Source organism: Archocentrus centrarchus, unplaced genomic scaffold, assembly GCF_007364275.1.
Source record: "Archocentrus centrarchus isolate MPI-CPG fArcCen1 unplaced genomic scaffold, fArcCen1 scaffold_68_ctg1, whole genome shotgun sequence".
NCBI classification, from domain to species: domain Eukaryota; kingdom Metazoa; phylum Chordata; class Actinopteri; order Cichliformes; family Cichlidae; genus Archocentrus; species Archocentrus centrarchus.
The window spans coordinates 895285-917035 of NW_022060284.1; the positions used below are offsets into that span (position 1 = coordinate 895285).

Genomic DNA, 21751 nt, shown 5'->3' on the forward strand with positions numbered 1-21751 from the left:
AAAAACCCAACAGTCAAAACGACCCCCTATGAGCAGCACTTGGTGACAGTGAAAAGGAAAAACTCCCTTTAACAGGAAGAAACCTCCATCAGAACCAGGCTCAGGGAGGGGGGGTCATCTGCCGCGACCGGTTGGGCTGAGGGGAGAGAAAGACATGCTGTGGAAGAGAGCCAGAGATTAATATCAATTAATGATTAAATGCAGAGTGGAGTATAAACAAAGTAAATAAGGTGAATGAGAAGAAACAGTGCATTATGTGAACCCCCCCCAGCAGACTAGGCCTATAGCAGCATAACTAAGGGATGGCTCAGGGTCATCTGATCCAGCCCTAACTATAAGCTTTATCATAAAGGAAAGTTTTAAGTGTAATCTTAAAAATAGAGAGGGTGTCTGTCTCCTGAATCCAAGCTGGAAGCTGGTTCCACAGAAGAGGCGCCTGAAAGCTGAAGGCTCTGCCTCCCATTCTACTCTTAAGTATCCTAGGAACCACAAGTAAGCCAGCAGTCTGAGAGCGAAGTGCTCTGTTGGGGTGATATGGTACTATGAGGTCTTTGAGATAAGATGGTGCCTGATTATTCAAGACCTTGTATGTGAGGAGAAGAATTTTAAATTCTATTCTAGATTTAACAGGGAGCCAATGAAGAGAAGCCAATATGGGAGAAATCTGCTCTCTCTTTCTAGTCCCTGTCAGTACTCTAGCTGCAGCATTTTGGATCAGCTGAAGGCTTTTCAGGGAGCTTTTAGGACAGCCTGATAATAATGAATTACAATAATCCAGCCTAGAAGTAATAAATGCATGAATGAGCTTTTCAGCATCACTCTGAGAAAGGATGTTTCTAATTTTAGAAATATTGCGCAAATGCAAAAAAGCGGTCCTACATATTTGTTTAATATGTGCATTGAAGGACATATCCTGGTCAAAAATGACTCCAAGATTTCTCACAGTGTTACTGGAGGCCAAAGTAATGCCATCCAGAGTAAGTATCTGGTTAGACACCATGTTTCTAAGGTGCCGTTTACACGAGACCGTTTTCATTTTGAAACGGTGTCGTTTTGATGCGTTTCGGCCTTGCGTTTACACGACAACGGTGTCGTTTTGATGCGTTTCGCCCTTCTGTTTACACGACAACAGAGTGAAAACGATGTGTTTCAGAAACGGGGTCCAGAGTGGAGCGTTTCAGAAACGCACCGGCTTGCGTTTTCGTGTAAACACTTGAAACCGGGGTGATTTGAAAACGCTCGACTCGCACATGCGCACTATGGTTGCGACGGCCAGTTTTTCGCGCACGCGCAAACTGATAAACAGTACTCGCGGATTCACGAGTGCTTCTTATGCTTTTCCTGTGTTTTTACCGTTTTGTAATTCAGCGTTGTGTGCAGCAGCGATCCAACCTCATCATCGGTCCACACAAAACCTCTCACATTGGCCGTTTATATCATAATGAACAATTTGCCGCAATTTGCCGCACTACCTACTGTGTCACTCCACGCATGCGCATCTTGCGTAAACAAACTTTGCAAAGAGAAAACCAACGCCAACTTGTGGCCTGGCATGGGAACTACATCGTTTTCATCGTTTCACATGTCCTCGTGTAAACGCGGATCGTTTCTGAAACGCCATCGTGTAAACGAAAGGCTGAAACGCATCAAAACGACACCGTTTCCAGTGAAAACGGCTTCGTGTAAACGGCACCTAAGATTTGTGGGGCCGAGTACAAGAACTTCAGTTTGATCTGAATTTAGAAGCAGGAAATTAGAGGTCATCCAGGCCTTAATGTCTTTAAGACATTCCTGCAGTTTAACTCATTGATGTGTGTCATCTGGCTTCATTGATAGGTAAAGCTGAGTATCATCTGCATAACAATGAAAATTGATGCAGTGCTTTCTAATAATACTGCCTAAGGGAAGCATGTATAATGTAATTAAAATTGGTCCTAGCACAGAACCCTGTGGAACTCCATAATTAACCTTAGTGTGTGAAGAAGACTCCCCATTTACATGAACAAATTGGAGTCTATGAGATAAATATGATTCAAACCACTGCAGTGCAGTACCTTTAATACCTATAGTATGCTCTAATCTCTGTAATAAAATGTTATGGTCAACAGTATCAAAAGCTGCGCTGAGGTCCAACAGGACAAGCACAGATGGGTGGCTGTAGCTCAGTAGGTAGAGCAGGTCACCTACTGATCAGAAGGTCAGCGGTTCGATTCCTGGCTACTCCAGGCTACATGCCAATGTATCCTTGGGCAAGATACTTAACCCCAAATTGCTCTCCGACCGTCCCGTCGGAGTATGAATGTGTGTGAATGATAGTTAATTAAAAAGCACTTAGCTTAGCAAACATGGAAGTGCTTGTATGAATGGGAGTGCATGGGTGAATGTAAACATGTTGTAATAGTGCTTTGAGTGCTCTGACTGAGTAGAAAAGCGCTATATAAGAGCTAGTCCATTTACCATTTACCATGAGTCCACTGTCAGAGGCTGTAAGAAGATCATTGGTAACCTTCACTAATGCTGTTTCTGTACTGTGATGAATTCTGAAACCTGACTGAAACTCTTCAAATAAACCGTTCCTCTGCAGATGATCAGTTAGCTGTTTTACAACTACTCTTTCAAGAATCTTTGAGAGAAAAGGAAGGTTGGAGATTGGCCTATAATTAGCTAAGACAGCTGGGTCAGTGATGGCTTTTTAAGTAGAGGTTTAATTACAGCCACCTTGAAGGTCTGTGGTACACAGCCAACTAATAAAGACTGATTGATCATTTTTAAGATTGAAGCATCAATAATTGGAAAGACTTCTTTGAACAGTCTAGTAGGAATGGGATCTAATAAACATGTTGCTGGTTTGGAGGAAGTAACTATTGAAGTTAACTCTGAAAGATCAACTGGAGCCAAAGAGTCTAAACAAATACCAGCAGTGCTGAAAGCAGCCGAACATGAAGAATAATCTTTGAGATGGTTATGAATAATTTTTTCTCTAATGTCTAAAATTTTATTTGTAAAGAAATCCATGAAGTCACTACTAGTTAAAGTGAAAGGAATACTCGGCTCTACAGAGCTCTGACTCTTTGTCAGCCTGGCTACAGTGCTGAAAACAAACCTGGGGTTGTTCTTATTTTCTTCAATTAATGATGAGTAGTAAGATGTCCTAGCTTTACGGAGGGCTTTTTTATAGAGCAACAAACTCTTTTTCCAGGCTAAATGAGCATCTTCTAATTTAGTGAGACGCCATTCCCTCTCCAGCTTTCGGGTTATCTGCTTTAAGCTGTGCGTTTGTGAATTATACCACGGAGTCAGGCACTTCTGATTTGAAGCTTTCCTTTTCAGAGGAGCCACAGTATCCAAAGTTATACGCAGTGAGGATGTAAAACTATTGACGAGATAATCAACCTCACTGGGAGCAGAGTTTAGGTAGCTGCTCTGCACTGTGTTGGCACATGGCACTGAAGAGCACAATAATGAAGGAATTAGATCCTTAAACTTAGTTACAGCACTTTCACAAAGACTTCTACTGTAATAAAACTTATTCCCCACTGCTGTGTAATCCATTAAAGTAAATGTAAATGTTACTAAGAAATGATCAGACAGGAGGGGGCTTTCAGGGAATACTGTTAAGTCTTCAGTTTCTATGCCATATGTTAGGACAAGATCCAGAGTATGATTAAAGTGGTGGGTGGGCTCCTTTACATTTTGAGAGAAGCCAATTGAATCTAACAATAGATTAAATGCAGTGTTGAGGCTGTCATTCTCAGCATCTACATGGATGTTAAAATCACCCACTATAATTATTTTATCTGAACTGAGCACTAAATCAGATAAAAAGTCTGAGAAATCAGACAGAAACTCTGAGTAAGGACCAGGTGGACGATAGATAATAACAAATAAAACAGGTTTTTGATTTTCCCAATTAGGATGGACAAGACTAAGAGTCAGGCTTTCAAAAGAATGAAAACTTTGTCTGGGTCTTTGATTAGATAGATAGTGTTTTATTTGTCACATGCACAGTTATACACAGTACAATGCACAGTGAAGTGTATTTTGTACCTGCAACCATATATACACACACATATAAATAAGAAGAATAAAAATTTAAAAAAAGTAATTCACACTATACACTATATACTATACACTATACACACTTTTATAAATTATAATATTTACATTGTGCAATAATGGTCCAGTTAGAGCTCAGAGTTGAGCAGACAGATGGCTTGTGGGTAAAAACTCTTCTTCAACCTTTCAGTCTTAGTCCTCAGGCAGCGGTAACGCCGGCCTGAGGGGAGCAGGGAGAAGAGAGAGTGTCCGGGGTGGCTGGGCTGTTTTAGGATCTTCATGGCCCTCAGCCTGCACTGCTTGGTGTAAATGTCCTGCAGGTTGGGGAGGGTGGTTCTGATGGTCCGTTCAGCTGAACGAACCACCCTTTTTAGGGCCATGAAGTCCTGCTTGGTGCAGTTTCCCATCCAGGTGGTGATGCTCCCACGCATGATGCTCTCAATGGTGCAGGTGTAAAAGTTCCTGAGCACCTTGAGTGGGAGCTTGAAGTCTCTCAGCCGCCTGAGGAGGTAGAGACGCTGTCTGGCCTTCTTCACAGTGATGTTTATGTGATGAGTCCAGGACAGGTCCTGTGAGATGGTCACTCCCAGGTATTTGAAAGTGTCCACTCTTTCCACCTCAGCACCACTGATGACAAGTGGATGGTAGTCCCTCTGCTGCTTCCTGCTGAAGTCCACGATCAGTTCCTTCGTTTTGCTGACGTTGAGCAGGAGGTGGTTCTCCTGGCACCAGTTCTCCAGGCGGGAGACCTCTCTCCTGTAGGCTGTCTCCTCATTGTGGGAGATTAGTCCCACAACAGCAGTGTCGTCAGCAAACTTGATGATGACGTTGGACTCTGACGTGGCCTCGCAGTCATGGGTGTACAGTGAGTACAGCAGAGGGCTGAGCACACAGCCTTGGGGGGATCCAGTGTTGAGGGTGAGGGAGGATGAGGTGAGGGGACCCACTCGTACCACCTGTGGTCTGCTGGTCAGGAAGCTGTGAACCCACCTGCACAGGGATGGGCCCAGGCCCAGGTCCAGCAGCTTAGAGACCAGCCTGGAGGGAACTATGGTGTTGAATGCTGAGCTGTAATCTACAAACAGCACTCTCACATAGTTCCCCTTACCAGTGTCTATGTGTGAAAGGGTCTTGTGGAGGAGGAAGGATATGGCGTCATCTGTGGATCTGTCTGGCCGGTATGCAAACTGTAGTGGGTCGAGGGTGGTGGGCAGTGAGGAGGTGATGAATGTCTTGATGAGGCTCTCAAACCACTTCATCACCACAGAGGTGAGTGCTATGGGCCTGAAGTCATTGGGGCTGCTGGGGTGTGGTTTCTTTGGGACAGGGACTATGATGGACTTTTTAAAGCAGGTGGGAATCACACACAGTTTCAGTGAGAGGTTGAATATCAGTGTAAACACAGGTGCCAGCTGGTCAGCGCAGGTCTTAAGGACACGTCCACTAATACCGTCTGGTCCAGCCGCTTTCCTGGTGTTTACACGTCTAAACGCCCTCCTCACGTCGCGCTCCGTCACAGTGAGTGTCTCCGCCCCTCCGGCCGGGAGCGCAGCGGGCTGTCGGCTTCCCGACTCAAAGCGCGCAAAGAAGATGTTGAGTTCATCAGCCAGAGAAGCGTCGGCACTCACCGGGTGTGTGTGTGGTGCTTTGTAGTCCGTGATGGTGCGTAGTCCCTGCCACAGTCCCCTGGAGTCAGACTGTTGTAGTTGCTGTTCCAGTCTGCGGCCGTAGCGATGTTTTGCCTCTTTCACCGCTCTGCGGACGTTGTATGATGCAACCTTGTAGTCCTCCATGTTCCCAGAGGCGAGGCCGGAGTTGTAGGCAACGGTGCGGGACCTCAGGGCGTCGCGGACAGATTTATCCACCCACGGCTTCTGGTTGGGAAAAGTCCTGATGGTCCTCCTAAGTGAAGTGTCTTCAACAATTTTCCCAATAAATCCCACGACAGTTTCCGTAAACTCCTCGATGTCTCCGCCCGCGCTGCTGCGAAACATGTCCCAGTCGGTTGAATCCAACGCACCCTGCAGAGCGGCCTCTGTTTGATCAGACCACCGTGTCACTTCTCTCACAGCAGGGGGTTCCTGCCTGAGCCGTTGTTTGTATTTCGGCATGAGAAGCACAGAGGTGTGGTCAGACTTCCCAAAAGGTGGAAGAGGCTTTGCTTTGTAGCCATCTTTGAATGGAGAATAGCAGTGGTCTAGGGTCCTCTCTCCTCTGGTGGGGCAGTCTATGTGTTGAATCAATTCCGGTATCAGCTTTTTCAAGTTTGCACTGTTAAAGTCCCCGGCTACGATGAGAGCCGCATCACGCTGGTTAGCCTGATAGGTGGAAATAGCCTCATGTAGCTCGGATAGTGCAGTGTTTGTGTCCGCCTGAGGTGGAATATAGACGGCGCTGAAGATGACCGAAGTGAACTCGCGGGGCAGGTAGTGGGGACGGCATTTCAGGGTTAGGAGCTCCAGGTTAGGCGAACATGATTGTTTCAGAGGGACAACATTCCTACTGTCACACCAGTTGTTATTAATCATTAGGCACACACCTCCTCCTCTTGATTTTCCAGACTCACTCGTTCTGTCCGTGCGATGAACACTGAAGAACTCCGACGGCTGTACGGCGTGGTCCGGTATGAGGGGGGTCAGCCATGTCTCCGTGAGACAGATGATGTTGCAGTCCCTTATGTCCCTCTGAAACTGTATCCTGGCCCTGAGTTCGTCCAGCTTGTTATCCAGTGACTGGACATTAGCCAACAGGATGCTCGGCAGTGGCGTTTGGTGCGCTCTGCGCCTCAGCCTCTCTCTTACGCCGGCTCTTTTCCCTCGGGGCCTTGTCCGTGACCTGGGTGCTCCGCGCCCTCCTTTGTTTGAGCTGGCCCACTGGAAACGCTGGATCTCCGGAGGCCAAGTCGGGTCGGGAGAAAAAGGTGTCAGAATACAGCCAGAGTGCTGTATTCTGATATTAAAAAGAGTCTGTCTGTCATACGTGATATGACACAGAGCAGGCGGAATTATAAAGTCCAAAATTAGAGCTAAACCTAATATATACAAACAAAGCGTAGGAGCAGGTACGACGGCTGCTGACCTCACCGGCGCCATCTTGGTTTTAAGTCTTGCCTTTTTCACTGACCTCACCTTATGTAGGTCAGTGAGGTTGCTTAGGGCTGTGCCAGCAATTTTTCCGCACACCTTTACAACTTTTAGCAGTTTATTTCTATTCTTAATATTTAAAAAACCAAACCAGCAGATGAGATTAAAAGTGATAACTGACTCAATAAAACAAGAATAAAACATTTTCATAAAAGTTGAATCCACATTAAAACCACGGAGCTTCCGATAAAAATACATCCTCTGATGGGCCTTTTTACAAAGTGAGTCTACGTGGGCTTCAAAAGTCAGCCTATTGTCAAGGATCGTTCCCAGATATTTATACTTGTCCACGACCTCAACATTTTCCCCAGAAATAGCCACAGGCACAATGACTTCACTGTGTTTTCTAAAATCAATGACCATCTCCTTTGTTTTAGAAACATTTATCTTTAAAAAGGAGGACTCACACCAGTCAGTGAAATCCCTGACCACTGGTCCGTGATCTGGGTCATCACTGCTGAGGAGGGACAGGATCACAGAGTCATCAGCAAATTTTAAAATGTGGCGCTGTGGATACTGGCTGCGACAATCGTTAGTGTATAAAATAAATAAAAGGGGTGAAAGAACACAGCCCTGAGGAGACCCAGTAGAAGAAAAGAGGACATCGGAAAGAACGCCGTTGACCCTCACCCTCTGAGAACGTACAGTTAAAAAGTCAATCAACCAACATGGCGCCGGTGAGGTCAGCAGCCGTCGTACCTGCTCCTACGCTTTGTTTGTATATATTAGGTTTAGCTCTAATTCTGGACTTTATAATTCCGCCTGCTCTGTGTCATATCACGTATGACAGACAGACTCTTTTTAATATCAGAATACAGCACTCTGGCTGTATTCTGACACCTTTTTCACCCTGACCCCCAGGAGATCCTGCGTTTCCAGTGGGCCAGCTCAAACAAAGGAGGGCGCGGAGCACCCAGGTCACGGACAAGGCCCCGAGGGAAAAGAGCCGGCGTAAGAGAGAGGCTGAGGCGCAGAGCGCACCAAACGCCACTGCCGAGCATCCTGTTGGCTAATGTCCAGTCACTGGATAACAAGCTGGACGAACTCAGGGCCAGGATACAGTTTCAGAGGGACATAAGGGACTGCAACATCATCTGTCTCACGGAGACATGGCTGACTCCCCTCATACCGGACCACGCCGTACAGCCGTCGGAGTTCTTCAGTGTTCATCGCACGGACAGAACGAGTGAGTCTGGAAAATCAAGAGGAGGAGGTGTGTGCCTAATGATTAATAACAACTGGTGTGACAGTAGGAATGTTGTCCTTCTGAAACAATCATGTTCACCTAACCTGGAGCTCCTAACCCTGAAATGCCGTCCCCACTACCTGCCCCGCGAGTTTACTTCGGTCATCTTCAGCGCCGTCTATATTCCACCTCAGGCGGACACAAACACTGCACTATCCGAGCTACATGAGGCTATTTCCACCTATCAGGCTAACCAGCGTGATGCGGCTCTCATCGTAGCCGGGGACTTTAACAGTGCAAACTTGAAAAAGCTGATACCGGAGTTGATTCAACACATCGACTGCCCCACCAGAGGAGAGAGGACCCTAGACCACTGCTATTCTCCATTCAAAGAGGGCTACAAAGCAAAGCCTCTTCCACCTTTTGGGAAGTCCGATCACACCGCTGTGCTTCTCATGCCGAAATACAAACAACGGCTCAGGCAGGAACCCCCTGCTGTGAGAGAAGTGACACGGTGGTCTGATCAAACAGAGGCCGCTCTGCAGGGTGCGTTGGATTCAATCGACTGGGACATGTTTCGCAGCAGCGCGGGCGGAGACATCGAGGAGTTTACGGAAACTGTTGTGGGATTTATTGGGAAAGTTGTTGAAGACACTTCACTTAGGAGGACCATCAGGACTTTTCCCAACCAGAAGCCGTGGGTGGATAAATCTGTCCGTGACGCCCTGAGGTCCCGCACCGTTGCCTACAACTCCGGCCTCGCCTCTGGGAACATGGAGGACTACAAGGTTGCATCATACAACGTCCGCAGAGCGGTGAAAGAGGCAAAACATCGCTACGGCCGCAGACTGGAACAGCAACTACAACAGTCTGACTCCAGGGGACTGTGGCAGGGACTACGCACCATCACGGACTACAAAGCACCACACACACACCCGGTGAGTGCCGACGCTTCTCTGGCTGATGAACTCAACATCTTCTTTGCGCGCTTTGAGTCGGGAAGCCGACAGCCCGCTGCGCTCCCGGCCGGAGGGGCGGAGACACTCACTGTGACGGAGCGCGACGTGAGGAGGGCGTTTAGACGTGTAAACACCAGGAAAGCGGCTGGACCAGACGGTATTAGTGGACGTGTCCTTAAGACCTGCGCTGACCAGCTGGCACCTGTGTTTACACTGATATTCAACCTCTCACTGAAACTGTGTGTGATTCCCACCTGCTTTAAAAAGTCCATCATAGTCCCTGTCCCAAAGAAACCACACCCCAGCAGCCCCAATGACTTCAGGCCCATAGCACTCACCTCTGTGGTGATGAAGTGTTTTGAGAGACTCATCAAGACATTCATCACCTCCTCACTGCCCACCACCCTCGACCCACTACAGTTTGCATACCGGCCAGACAGATCCACAGATGACGCCATATCCTTCCTCCTCCACAAGACCCTTTCACACATAGACACTGGTAAGGGGAACTATGTGAGAGTGCTGTTTGTAGATTACAGCTCAGCATTCAACACCATAGTTCCCTCCAGGCTGGTCTCTAAGCTGCTGGACCTGGGCCTGGGCCCATCCCTGTGCAGGTGGGTTCACAGCTTCCTGACCAGCAGACCACAGGTGGTACGAGTGGGTCACCTCACCTCATCCTCCCTCACCCTCAACACTGGATCCCCCCAAGGCTGTGTGCTCAGCCCTCTGCTGTACTCACTGTACACCCATGACTGCGAGGCCACGTCAGAGTCCAACGTCATCATCAAGTTTGCTGACGACACTGCTGTTGTGGGACTAATCTCTCACAATGAGGAGACAGCCTACAGGAGAGAGGTCTCCCGCCTGGAGAACTGGTGCCAGGAGAACCACCTCCTGCTCAACGTCAGCAAAACAAAGGAACTGATCGTGGACTTCAGCAGGAAGCAGCAGAGGGACTACCATCCACTTGTCATCAGTGGTGCTGAGGTGGAAAGAGTGGACACTTTCAAATACCTGGGAGTGACCATCTCACAGGACCTGTCCTGGACTCATCACATAAACATCACTGTGAAGAAGGCCAGACAGCGTCTCTACCTCCTCAGGCGGCTGAGAGACTTCAAGCTCCCACTCAAGGTGCTCAGGAACTTTTACACCTGCACCATTGAGAGCATCATGCGTGGGAGCATCACCACCTGGATGGGAAACTGCACCAAGCAGGACTTCATGGCCCTAAAAAGGGTGGTTCGTTCAGCTGAACGGACCATCAGAACCACCCTCCCCAACCTGCAGGACATTTACACCAAGCAGTGCAGGCTGAGGGCCATGAAGATCCTAAAACAGCCCAGCCACCCCGGACACTCTCTCTTCTCCCTGCTCCCATCAGGCCGGCGTTACCGCTGCCTGAGGGCTAAGACTGAAAGGTTGAAGAAGAGTTTTTACCCACAAGCCATCCGTCTGCTCAACTCTGAGCCCTAACTGGACCATTATTGCACAGTGTAAATATCATAATTTAAAAAGTGTGTATAGGTATAGTATATAGAGTATAGTGTATAGTGTGAATTACTTTTTTTTATTTTTATTCTTCTTATTTATATGTGTGTGTATATAAGGTTGCAGGTACAAAATACATTTCACTGTGCATTGTACTGTGTATAACTGTGCATGTGACAAATAAACACTATCTTATCTTATCTTATCTTATCTTATATGAGGCCAGAATCAATGCCATAAAAACACTGTAATTTCTTAGCCAAAATGTGTGGTTGAATACAGTTAAAAGCAGATGAGAAATCAACAAAAAGCAGCCTTGCAAAGGTTTTTGTGCCCTCCAGATGTCTTAAAATCATGTTTAAAAGGGTTCCCGTTGCATCCTCCACTCCCTTGCCTGTCCTGTAAGCAAACTGAAGTGGGTCCAGATGTTCTCTAACTCTAGATAAAAGAATTCCCTTAATAATCTTTTCAAATGTCTTCATTGCTAATGATGTGAGGGTAACAGGCCTAAAATCATTCAAGGACCGAGTGTCCTTACTTTTGGGAACAGGAACAATGGTTGAGGCTTTCCAAAGCTGAGGGACCCTGTGAGTATTAAGAGACATGTTAAAAAGAAAGCTAAAGATATCTGCCAGCTGCAGGGCACAGTTTTTAAGAATACGGCCTCCAATGCCATCAGGACCTGAGCTTTTTCTCTCCTTAGTCTTCCGAAAGAGATTAAAAACAGTTCCACTACCAATGTGTACTGTGTTTGTGACATCTGAGGGCACACTCTTAAAACCAGAAAGCTCCTCAGTAAAATCATAAATATTAAAACGATTGTAAAAACCATTAAAATCATTAGACAACTTAAAAGCAGGCAAAGAATTAAAATTAATCCAAGTCCTTTTTGTTGGCATCCCCATCATAGATTTAACCCCCTCCCAAGCCAGTCGAGAATGATTGGACCTAAACATGTTCTCCACCCTCTCCTTATAATTCACCCTGGCTATTTTCAGTTCCTTCCTCACTTGTTTTTTTAAGTAACTGATATCGAGCCATATCCCCATTATTAAAACTTATATTTCGCAAGTTAATTAAACTTTTTACTGATTTGGAAATCCATGGTTTATTATTGGGAAATATAGTGATGGATTTCCTGGGGATGACTGATTCTTCGCAGAAGGAGACATAAGATGAGACGGTGTCTGTGAGCTCATCAAGGTCAGTGCATGCACTTTTAAACATTTCCCAGTCAGTGCAGCTCAAACAGTCCTGAAGACAGCGGATAGACTCCTCCGACCACACCGGAACCAAACGTCGCTCCGGCTTGTGTTTCTTCAGGGCAGGTTTGTAGGACGGAACCAAATAAACAACACTGTGGTCCGATGAGCCGAGCGGGGCTCTGCTTAAGGATTTATAAGCGTCCTTCACTGTCCCATAACACAAATCCAAGGACTTCGTAAGTCGAGTGGGGCACGTCACATACTGATAAAAGTTGCCGAGTGACTTCCCGAGCCTGCAATGATTAAAATCCCCCATAATAAAGTTCGGAGCGTCTGGGGAAATACCCTGAAGGCGATGCACGGTCTTCCCAATAGCCTGAGAAGCTAAATCCACATTGGCCTTAGGATGAATGTAAACAAGAGTAATAAAAAGCTGTGGAAATTCCCTGGGCAGATAAAAAGGGCGCAATGACACAGCAAGAAGTTCAATATCAGGAGTACAGTGCGTCTCCCTGATGACAATTGTGTTGCACCATTTTTTATTCACATAAAGGCACAAGCCTCCACCGAGTGATTTACCTGTCACCGTGGAGTCTCTGTCCAACCGAATGGGCTCCTAACCCCTCAGTCTCTAAGTCCGACTGCAAGTCATGGTCCTTTAGCCATGTTTCTGTCAGTGCCAAAACACAAGCACTTTTGTATTCTGCCAGATACCTGACATTTGCCTGAAGCTCCTCAATTTTCCCATGCAGTGACTGGACATTTGCCAATATGATAGTAGGAAGTGGCATCCGACGGTGGCCCTGCCGCTTCAGCCTCTGACGCACACCACCGCGTCTCCCCCGTTTCCTGACCCCAGACAACCTGTGCTCCCAACGTTGATCCTCCGTGGAGTTTCCAATCCGGAGAATATCCGTGGGAAAAACTGCAGAGGGTTCCACAAAGCCCACACCTGAGTCCCGCAGGAAGAGGAGGAAATCCCGGCTATAATGCCGACGTTCTTGGTTCACACAGAGTCCGCCCAAAAAAGTGACACGAAAGTGTCAAAACGATAAAAAAGTGCACTAAGCAAGCGTAAGTCATCATGATTGTTGCTTTTCTAACATTTGCCCTATAACAAAAATAAATAAAATAAGAAATAGTATAAAATATACACACAACGCACTCAACTACTGCTGCCTGTCGCCATTACCAGCGCCAGAGGTCCAGCTGATCTGTCACTGGCAGCTGCAGCAGTGGTCCCGGTGATGTGGTGGTTTCTGTGCGGTTAATTTACCAACAGACCCTCCTAAAAATCCCTTTATGCTTCAGGTATCCGTGTCTGTGTGTGGCACTCATGCAGTATTTGGATGCAGCTTGTTAAGCAGCTCCACCCGTTTGTTCAAATATGATCGCTCTGAAAAAACAGCAGTGTGGTGGTGCTGAAGCTTCAACATGTGGAATAACGCGGCACAGTGGCTCTGACCTTCTGTTATTATATATGATTAATATTTAGTACCCTAAGGAATGCTAATATTTCACACTCACTGAATCACACAGCAAAGCATATTTGTTAGATAATAAATGGCTCCCGCAGTGGCAGCTACAGCCACCTGTGCAGGTATCCACCTGTCAGTCAAAGCAGCCACCTCTGCAGCAGTGCAGGCCTTGAGCCTTAATAAACTGCTGTTATAAAAAAATGGTTCTGAAGGACGAAACTACATCCTTTCTGTAATGTTGGCATATTAACACTGGTTTGTGGGCAGTGAGTGAGTGTAGGAGCCAGCCTCGACAGGTCCCAGCTTCTATAATACAGCAGTTATTGTTTACCAGCTGCCATAAAACATGAAGGATGCACAAAGTGCAAATTCACATTAAACAGACACATGGAAACATTCACAGTCTCTGAATGACTTCACAAACTTTATTAGTGTGATATGAAGCAGAAATGCAGGATGATAACATGAGACGAGAGCTCAGCCTTTATACAGCTCTGCAGGTATGTGTGGTTACAGGTCATCAGGCACACACACACACACACACACACACACACACACACACACACACACACACACACACACACACACACACACACACACACACACACACACACACACACTTCTTCATATTTTAGCACCAAACTCCGGCTCTTATCTGTAGCACCAATGAAGCATATTAAACCTTACAGGATGTTTAAAGCTGAACTGTGAGTCCAGTTCATGTGAAAACGCTGAGAAACTCACCAAGCAGAGTTTAAAGTTTCAAACATTAAATTAATACTACAGGTAAAAGCAGGAGCACAGAGAGAGCATGCAGGTTTCTGTGCAATCACAAAATAAACTCTTTGGTTTCAGGAAATCGTTGTTTGAAGTCTAACAAAGGAAAAGCTGGAGAGGTCACAGGAAGATGAAATCAAAGGAAAAAAATAAATGATATCAAAGCTGACAAATTGATACTCACTCGGCCCTGAAATGATGTCCCATCAAAAACTGAATCTAATCAGCTTATGGTGAAAATGAGCTTCTGTCACAAAGTTTTATGTTGGATATAAAAACAAAATGTTTTAAAAAAAGTAAGACACCAGTAACTCCAGTACGTAAGCAAAAAGTGTAGCAATACAGCACACATGTAATGAATCAGAACTACTGACATCCACAGTAACGTGAAAATACTAAAATACTAATCAGCATATCGTCCCTACTTCAGGTGTTTCCTGAGTATATTTGAATCATCTGACTCACATGTGAACAAACTGAAACTGTAACTCCCGTGCGGCTCCGCGTCGTCTGTCTGTGTCCGTCTTCTCGTATCCAAGGAGTCACCTCAGTAGCTGCAAGAAGCAAAGCAAACGTCCTGATGACTGATCCATAACCTTTGTTTTCAGCTCCTGATTTCTAGGCTGAATTTAAGTGTCTCTGTTCTGCCACAGTTCTGGTTCAGTGTGATGGGAGAAAGTTTCTGCAGAGACCGTGTTTCTGTTCTTCAGAACAAAGTCAGGAAATATGGTGGAGCTCTTCACCTACAGATCCTTTTTATTACTTACAATAATGAACAAATCTTTTCTATCAATCAGCAGAACACAGTTAGACCTGAACACATGTCAAACTCATGGCTGTGATTGCATCTTCTCCCAGGCTCTGTTTCACAAAGATAGCTGAGTTATCCAGCTCTTTCTGGGCTTTACCAGGATACTGTACAGTGATGCAGTGCTTAGCTCCATCACCTTAAAGTGAGAAGGTTCTTGGTTTGACAACCGTCTAGCTGGATCTTTCTGTGGGGAGTTTTCATGTTCTCCCTGTGCCTGCACAGGTTCTCTCCAGGTAAGCTGCCTTCCTTCCATAGTCCAAAGATATTCATGTTAGGTTAAGCCTCCATCTCACCCCTATCTCAGCATCCTCCTCTGTCACACCAGCGTCTGCATGAATCCATGAATCTTCTCTGAGGTCTTCCTCTTTTCCTCCTCCCTGCCAGCTCCATATTTAACACCCTTTTTTCCAGTGTATCCACTCTCTCTCCTCCGCACATGTCCAAATCCTCTCAGCCTGAGCCGTCCCTCTGATGGCTCATTTCTAATCCTGCTCACTCCCAGTGAAGATCTGATCACCTTCAGCTCAGCCTCCTGTCTTTGTGTCAGAGCCACCGTCTCACCACCATCCTTTCACTCTGGCTGCTCTCCTTCTGTCATAGCTCACCCCCGACACTCGCCTCCACCCGCTCCACCCTGCTGCACTGCAATTAGTGATCCTATTCTGGCTGTAGGTGTGAGTGGTCGTCTGCCTATCACAGTCAATTAATTTTTCATATCACATACCTGGACAGCCATTAGAGCTGACAATAAGACTAAGGTTCAGTTTGTGTCACAGCTCAGTGTGTAACTGTTGGCTGTTCATGTTCTCATCGTGGCTTCATGATAGAGTCACAGGAAGTGTGACCTGTATGAACTGGTATCCTGGCAACCAAGGCTGACTGTACCATCTTATCATGAACTGCTGGTCTTCACAGTATCCTGCTCGTCTCCGCTGGCAGCCCCTCCCCTACCCACCCTAGTGCTCTCCAGGCTTTAAATGTGCTGCTGCTTTGCTGAGGTGTTTTTTTGGACCCTCGTAAGGTGTTCATAATGAACACAGTACCAGATGATTTTTTTGAACCTACCTATCCCAGTGTATCTCTTTCTGTTTTCCTGCTAAAGGTAGCGCCGGCAAAACGGCTGCATGACCTCAGACACCTGTCCCCCCGTTTGTGTTTGCCTCTGTGTATTTCTTGGATGGGTGTTCTGTTCACTGTAATTTCCCCATTGTGGGACTAATAAAGGTATTCGTATTTGTGATTCTATTTGCTGTTTTTCATCCCCACATCAGTCTGAATTATGAGTGAAGGAGAAAGTTTCTCACGCTGTCACGGTGCATCCGGAGACGTGTGCCGCGGTGCCCGTGTACTGAACGTCACAGCGAGCCACGTTGTTGTTGAAGTTGGACTCTGGAACCTGCTGCCTGGGGTTCACTGTCACCTGTATCATAACAGCCATCGAGCAGGAGGTGAACATCTCGAGACCACATTAATAATGGGAAGAAATGCTGCATTTATTGAAGTGGCCACATTTACGCATCCAAGGAGATTTTTTTGAGTAATAAGAACCATAACACGTGACTCAGACCTTGAGGATGTACTTTCCAGGAGAGACGTCAGTGATGTCGATCCACTGACAGTCGATGTCAGCATTGTAGGTGTCATAGCAACCTGGACTCAAACCCTATTAGAAACAAAGAAACAAACACAGTCCAATCCTCTGCACCGAATATGAACATTCACACCACAATTTTAATGAAACATGACGTCAATAAGGAAGTGCTGCATTCATCCCTGGTGTTTGGGCTGCTACTTCATCCTGTCCTCTCACCCAGTCATGTTCTTCTGTGAGCCTCTGTCCCCTGTGCCATAAATCTCAGTGCTCGTCTGCCTTTCACTTTCTCATTGGTGTGATCCATCTCCTCCCCGTCTCCTCCCCATCTCCTCCCCGTCTCCTCCCCATCTCCTCCCCGTCTCCACCTCATCTCCTCCCCATCTCCTCCCTGTCTCCTCCCCGTCTCCACCTCATCTCCACCCCATCTCCTCCCCGTCTCCACCTCATCTCCTCCCCGTCTCCTCCCCGTCTCCTCCCCGTCTCCTCCCCATCTCCTCCCCGTCTCCTCCCCATCTCCTCCCCGTCTCCACCCATCTCCTCCCCGTCTCCACCTCATCTCCTCCCCATCTCCACCTCGTCTCCACCCCATCTCCTCCCCATCTCCACCTCATCTCCACCCCATCTCCTCCCCATCTCCACCTCATCTCCTCCCCGTCTCCACCTCATCTCCACCCCATCTCCTCCCCATCTCCACCTCATCTCCTCCCCGTCTCCACCTCATCTCCACCCCATCTCCTCCCCATCTCCCCCTCATCTCCTCCCCGTCTCCACCTCATCTCCACCCCATCTCCACCTCTTCTCCACCCCATCTCCTCCCCATCTCCACCTCATCTCCTCCCCATCTCCACCTCGTCTCCACCCCATCTCCTCCCCATCTCCACCTCATCTCCACCCCATCTCCACCTCATCTCCTCCCCATCTCCACCTCATCTCCTCCCCATCTCCACCTCATCTCCACCCCATCTCCACCTCATCTCCTCCCCATCTCCACCTCATCTCCTCCCCATCTCCACCTCGTCTCCACCCCATCTCCTCCCCATCTCCACCTCATCTCCTCCCCATCTCCACCTCATCTCCTCCCCGTCTCCACCTCATCTCCACCCCATCTCCACCACGTCTCCACCCCATCTCCTCCCCATCTCCACCTCATCTCCACCCCATCTCCACCTCATCTCCACCCCATCTCCTCCCCATCTCCACCTCATCTCCTCCCCGTCTCCACCTCATCTCCACCCCATCTCCTCCCCATCTCCACCTCATCTCCTCCCCGTCTCCACCTCATCTCCACCCCATCTCCTCCCCATCTCCACCCCATCTCCTCCCCATCACCTCCCCATCTCCACCCCATCTCCTCCCCATCACCTCCCCATCTCCTCCCCATCACCTCCCCGTCTCTTCCCCATCTCCTCCCAATCTCTGCCCCCATCTCCTCCCCATCTCCTCCCCGTCTCTTCCCCATCTCCTCCCAATCTCTGCCCCCATCTCCTCCCCATCTCTGCCCCATCCTGGCCCCTTCTCCTCCTGCTTCACCTCTGCCACCACCAGCATCTGCCCTACTTCACAACACTGCTCCATTTTGCAATGTAGCTTTATTGCAGTCTAATCTCCAAACGGTTTATCCCTCAAACTCGGTGTTTCAATGAATCATGTTCAGTCATTTTGTGATTTCTCCTTATTGAAGTGACATTTGGAAACACAGAAGTAATCCAGCATAGAATTGAAACCGCTTCAGTTAAATGAGCCCAAAATGACTGTAACACTTGTGTTTTTGTGTACCTGAGTGTGCGAGGTGCACGCGAAGCGACGATAGTATCCTGGGTCACAGGAAGTGTCCTCCAGACAGAAGCTGGCCTTGTGACCCTCAGCCACATGACTGTAAGTTCGGGCATCCATCAGCTCGTACAGGCTGAACTCGTCCATGCTGTGGAAGTGACTGAACAACACCACAATAAGGTCACACTGTGGCAATAAAATACCAAATAATTGTAGGGAAGTCACGAGTCCAGGAACACCACTGGATACCAACATAACCATGTTACACTCCTTCAGCCAGCTACCTACTTATGACAGCTGTGCCACTCCCAGGCATATCGAGGTTTGCTGGGCAGGAAGTCGGCCGTTCCCTGATTCTTCACCCTCTGAGGAAACCGCAGCAAAACTCTGGTGTCATAATCCTGAGAATAACGAGAGGACCTCGAGGAGGAGGGATAACACAGAAGTTAAGCCATCAGGTTGATCATTTAAAGCCTTCCTCCAGAGACATTTCTCACAGTTTATTCCCTACAGCTGTGTTTGAGCTTTACTTTGCAGAAGAATTGATCCCATGAGCCTGATCTGTTTGTCTGAAAGCCAATCCTGGGCCAGTATGCACCTTTATACTCTGGAGACCTGGAGCCTCCCATATTCCTCAGAGAATGATTTGCATGTTGCTATTTTGGAATTTAGTATTTTAACGTGATGCTTATATTTTTTTGTAAGAAAACATGAAGTAAAATATTTTTGCAGGCCTGAAAATGTGTGAAGGTGCTGTGTCTGGTTTGTGTTATTAAAACCATCACAGCCCAGACCTGAGTGTAAAAAGCAAAAGAACAAATTTAATATTTGGTTGGGACTCATATACAGCAGTTCATACCACTGTGATAAGTGTTTGTACCAGTGAAACTTGTCATCCATGACGTTCTTCAGAGAAATTAACACATTTAAAGAATCAATGGGAGCTGCTTCTCCTAATCATACACATTATGACACAGTAACAATGCTGCATTTCCAGTTGATTATACATTCATATGGTAATTATCTTTTTATCTTCACATTTAATTTAATATATGCATTGTTTATTATTCAGACACAGTTTATAAACCTTACAGACTTCAGACGTTTTGTCTTCAGCTTTGCTGTTATAAAAATAAAGGTGTGGCAGTTGGAAAACACTTATTCCGTAAATTACTGAGAAAAATAATCTTTGAATATCTTTGAAGTTGTTGCTAACTGAGAGACCTGGTGACGTATACACAGCAGGGGGCGCTGCTGAGTGACGTTGGAGTAACCGGTCAGTTTTGGCTTCACATTTTACCGTCATACACAGAAATGATCTCAATGAGAGTAAAAGTATTTGATGGGCTGTGCTGCTCGGTATTAGCTGAGACTCTGAAATCAGAGAGAAGGAAATGAGACGCTCCTGTTTTTATACTGTCTCCAGTCTACAGCTGAAAAAGCTGCTCGCTCCATTCACACCCTCAGTTTCTCCATCAGTCAGTCACTCTAAGTGACAGGAGAGTGAGGTTACAGCTCACTCTCACACAGGGTTCTTCCTGTGGAAGTCTATCAGAGAAAAGGCAGCAGATCTGGGGTCTGCTGTTAGGAGTGTGTGAGCTTACGAGGCGAGGCAGTTCTCCTCTGCGGCACAGCGCAGGTTGTACATGGGCAGTCTCTGCACGTAGGTGGCGAGCTGGATGTAGTATGGATCAGGAACCAGATCAGGGAGTCCTGCGAACAGGACACAGCAGATTCTTACGGGCCATCTAACACACCGGTTTGATGTGGCATCACCCCCTTGGCTCAGTGAGCCACTAAGACTCGGTGTGCTTGCACTTGTAGGTTTAAGTTGAAGACAAACTCATTAAGTGGCCAAATGATCCAACCAGAAACAGGCTATTACAGCAGCTTTATGCAGAAACATCTGCAGGCATGATTAACACGGAGGAAGGACATGTGGTTACAGATTAAATAAATGTATTAGTTAAAGTTAAATATATGGTGAGCTCACAGTCTCCTGTCACTTATTTTCGGTCATGACTGTTTCATGATGATTTGTCCTTAAGAACAAATAAATAAAAGTCGGGTTTCCTACCGTTCTGGTGGTAGCTGGTGCCATAACCGGGTCGGGGAGGAACCCGAGGTCGAGGTCTGTAGTAAGAGTTGTAGTAGTTATAGTAAGGGTCATAGTTGGACGGCTTGTACGGGTTGTAGGGATCATCTCCGACCATCTCGTCTTCCCGTCCGACAGTGCCAGTGCCGCCTTCGCTGCCGGGCAGAGGCCGCTGCCGCCGCTGGTGCGTCATGGCGCGCAATTGCGCCGAGCTGCTGGCCGCAGGGACCCGCGGGGAGCCCCGGGTCGTGTCGTTAGCGCTGCTGAGAACAACCACGGGGTTATCGCGGCCGGCTGACCCGCTCTGCCTCCTCTCTGAGGGCCTGTACTGAGAGCCGCGGCTCAGGATGCTGAAAACCTGCCCATTATGTTGCCATGTCAACCCCTGCTGGAGGGCATCACCGGCTGGACCTTCCTGAGCGCGAGCTTCATCCAGAAAAGCACAGAGGAAACAAATGTGAGCAAAAGAAAGCAGCAGCACGATGGAGGAGAGTTCCTTCATTGTTAATGATCACAGTGTCCTGTAGAGTATGCTCTTCTTCTAACCACACAGCTGCTGGTCCGAGGACTTCCTCTCAAGTGTTTGAGCTCAACTGCTCCTGAGAGGAGGGGGGAGGGGAGGGGGAGGGAGGTACGGTATCAGCTGTGGCTCTTTGACTCTTTTATTCCGAGTCAACTCAAAAATGAGAAAAAACACGGCTCAGACTGAATATTTTAATGTCCACGTTCCCTCAGATTAAAGATGTACTGAAAGTCCATTTCCAAGTATAATCTACACAATGTAACCCAAAGCCAGTTATTGGGTAACCACGTGCACTTTTTTGAGAGCTAATGCAAAGTTGCATATTTACACCATTTTTTTTCTAGATTTTAAGGCATATTATTATCAGGAGATAATCTGATAGGTGACATTTTCTCTGTAATTTTAAGGCTTTACTATTTTTTATTTGAATGAAAGCAGTTAATGTATTCTGGCAGGTTTCAGTATGTATCTGTGTTTGTCTGATCAGTTTGGTCATGAAGAGGTTAACTCTGTTGCTTCACAGCAGGAGGGTTCGGGGTTTGAACTCTACCCGTCACCAGTCTCACAGTCTGAATACATGAATGTTACATGAATTACTGAAATCGGTCCTAGGTGCAGATGTAGTAAAGCTCTGAGTGTTAATTAAGATTACAAAAT

General features: G+C 47.1%; 1 protein-coding gene across 1 annotated transcript; it reads right to left on the reverse strand.

Moving 5' to 3' along the window:
• Positions 1-14072: 14072 nt before the first annotated feature.
• On the reverse strand, positions 14073-21151 carry lox (lysyl oxidase). Its single transcript, XM_030725703.1, has 7 exons — positions 20554-21151; positions 20081-20189; positions 18765-18896; positions 18480-18636; positions 16677-16772; positions 16414-16529; positions 14073-14852 (listed from the first exon to the last, which is right to left on the reverse strand). Exons 1-7 carry the CDS (start codon positions 21071-21073, stop codon positions 14846-14848), a joined length of 1137 nt encoding a protein of 378 aa, XP_030581563.1. The 5' UTR covers positions 21074-21151; the 3' UTR covers positions 14073-14845.
• Positions 21152-21751: the final 600 nt, after the last annotated feature.

Bases quoted from the DNA above. Each gene is read 5' to 3' on its own strand.
- lox (XM_030725703.1), bottom strand. From the start codon at position 21,073: ATGAAGGAACTCTCCTCCATCGTGCTGCTGCTTTCTTTTGCTCACATT. The intron at 18,897-20,080 runs GTAAGCTCACAC...CTCCTCCTCGAG, and splicing joins GAGGAGAACTGCCTCGCCTC to GTCCTCTCGTTATTCTCAGG. The intron at 18,637-18,764 runs GTAGGTAGCTGG...GGTGTTGTTCAG, and splicing joins GAGTGGCACAGCTGTCATAA to TCACTTCCACAGCATGGACG.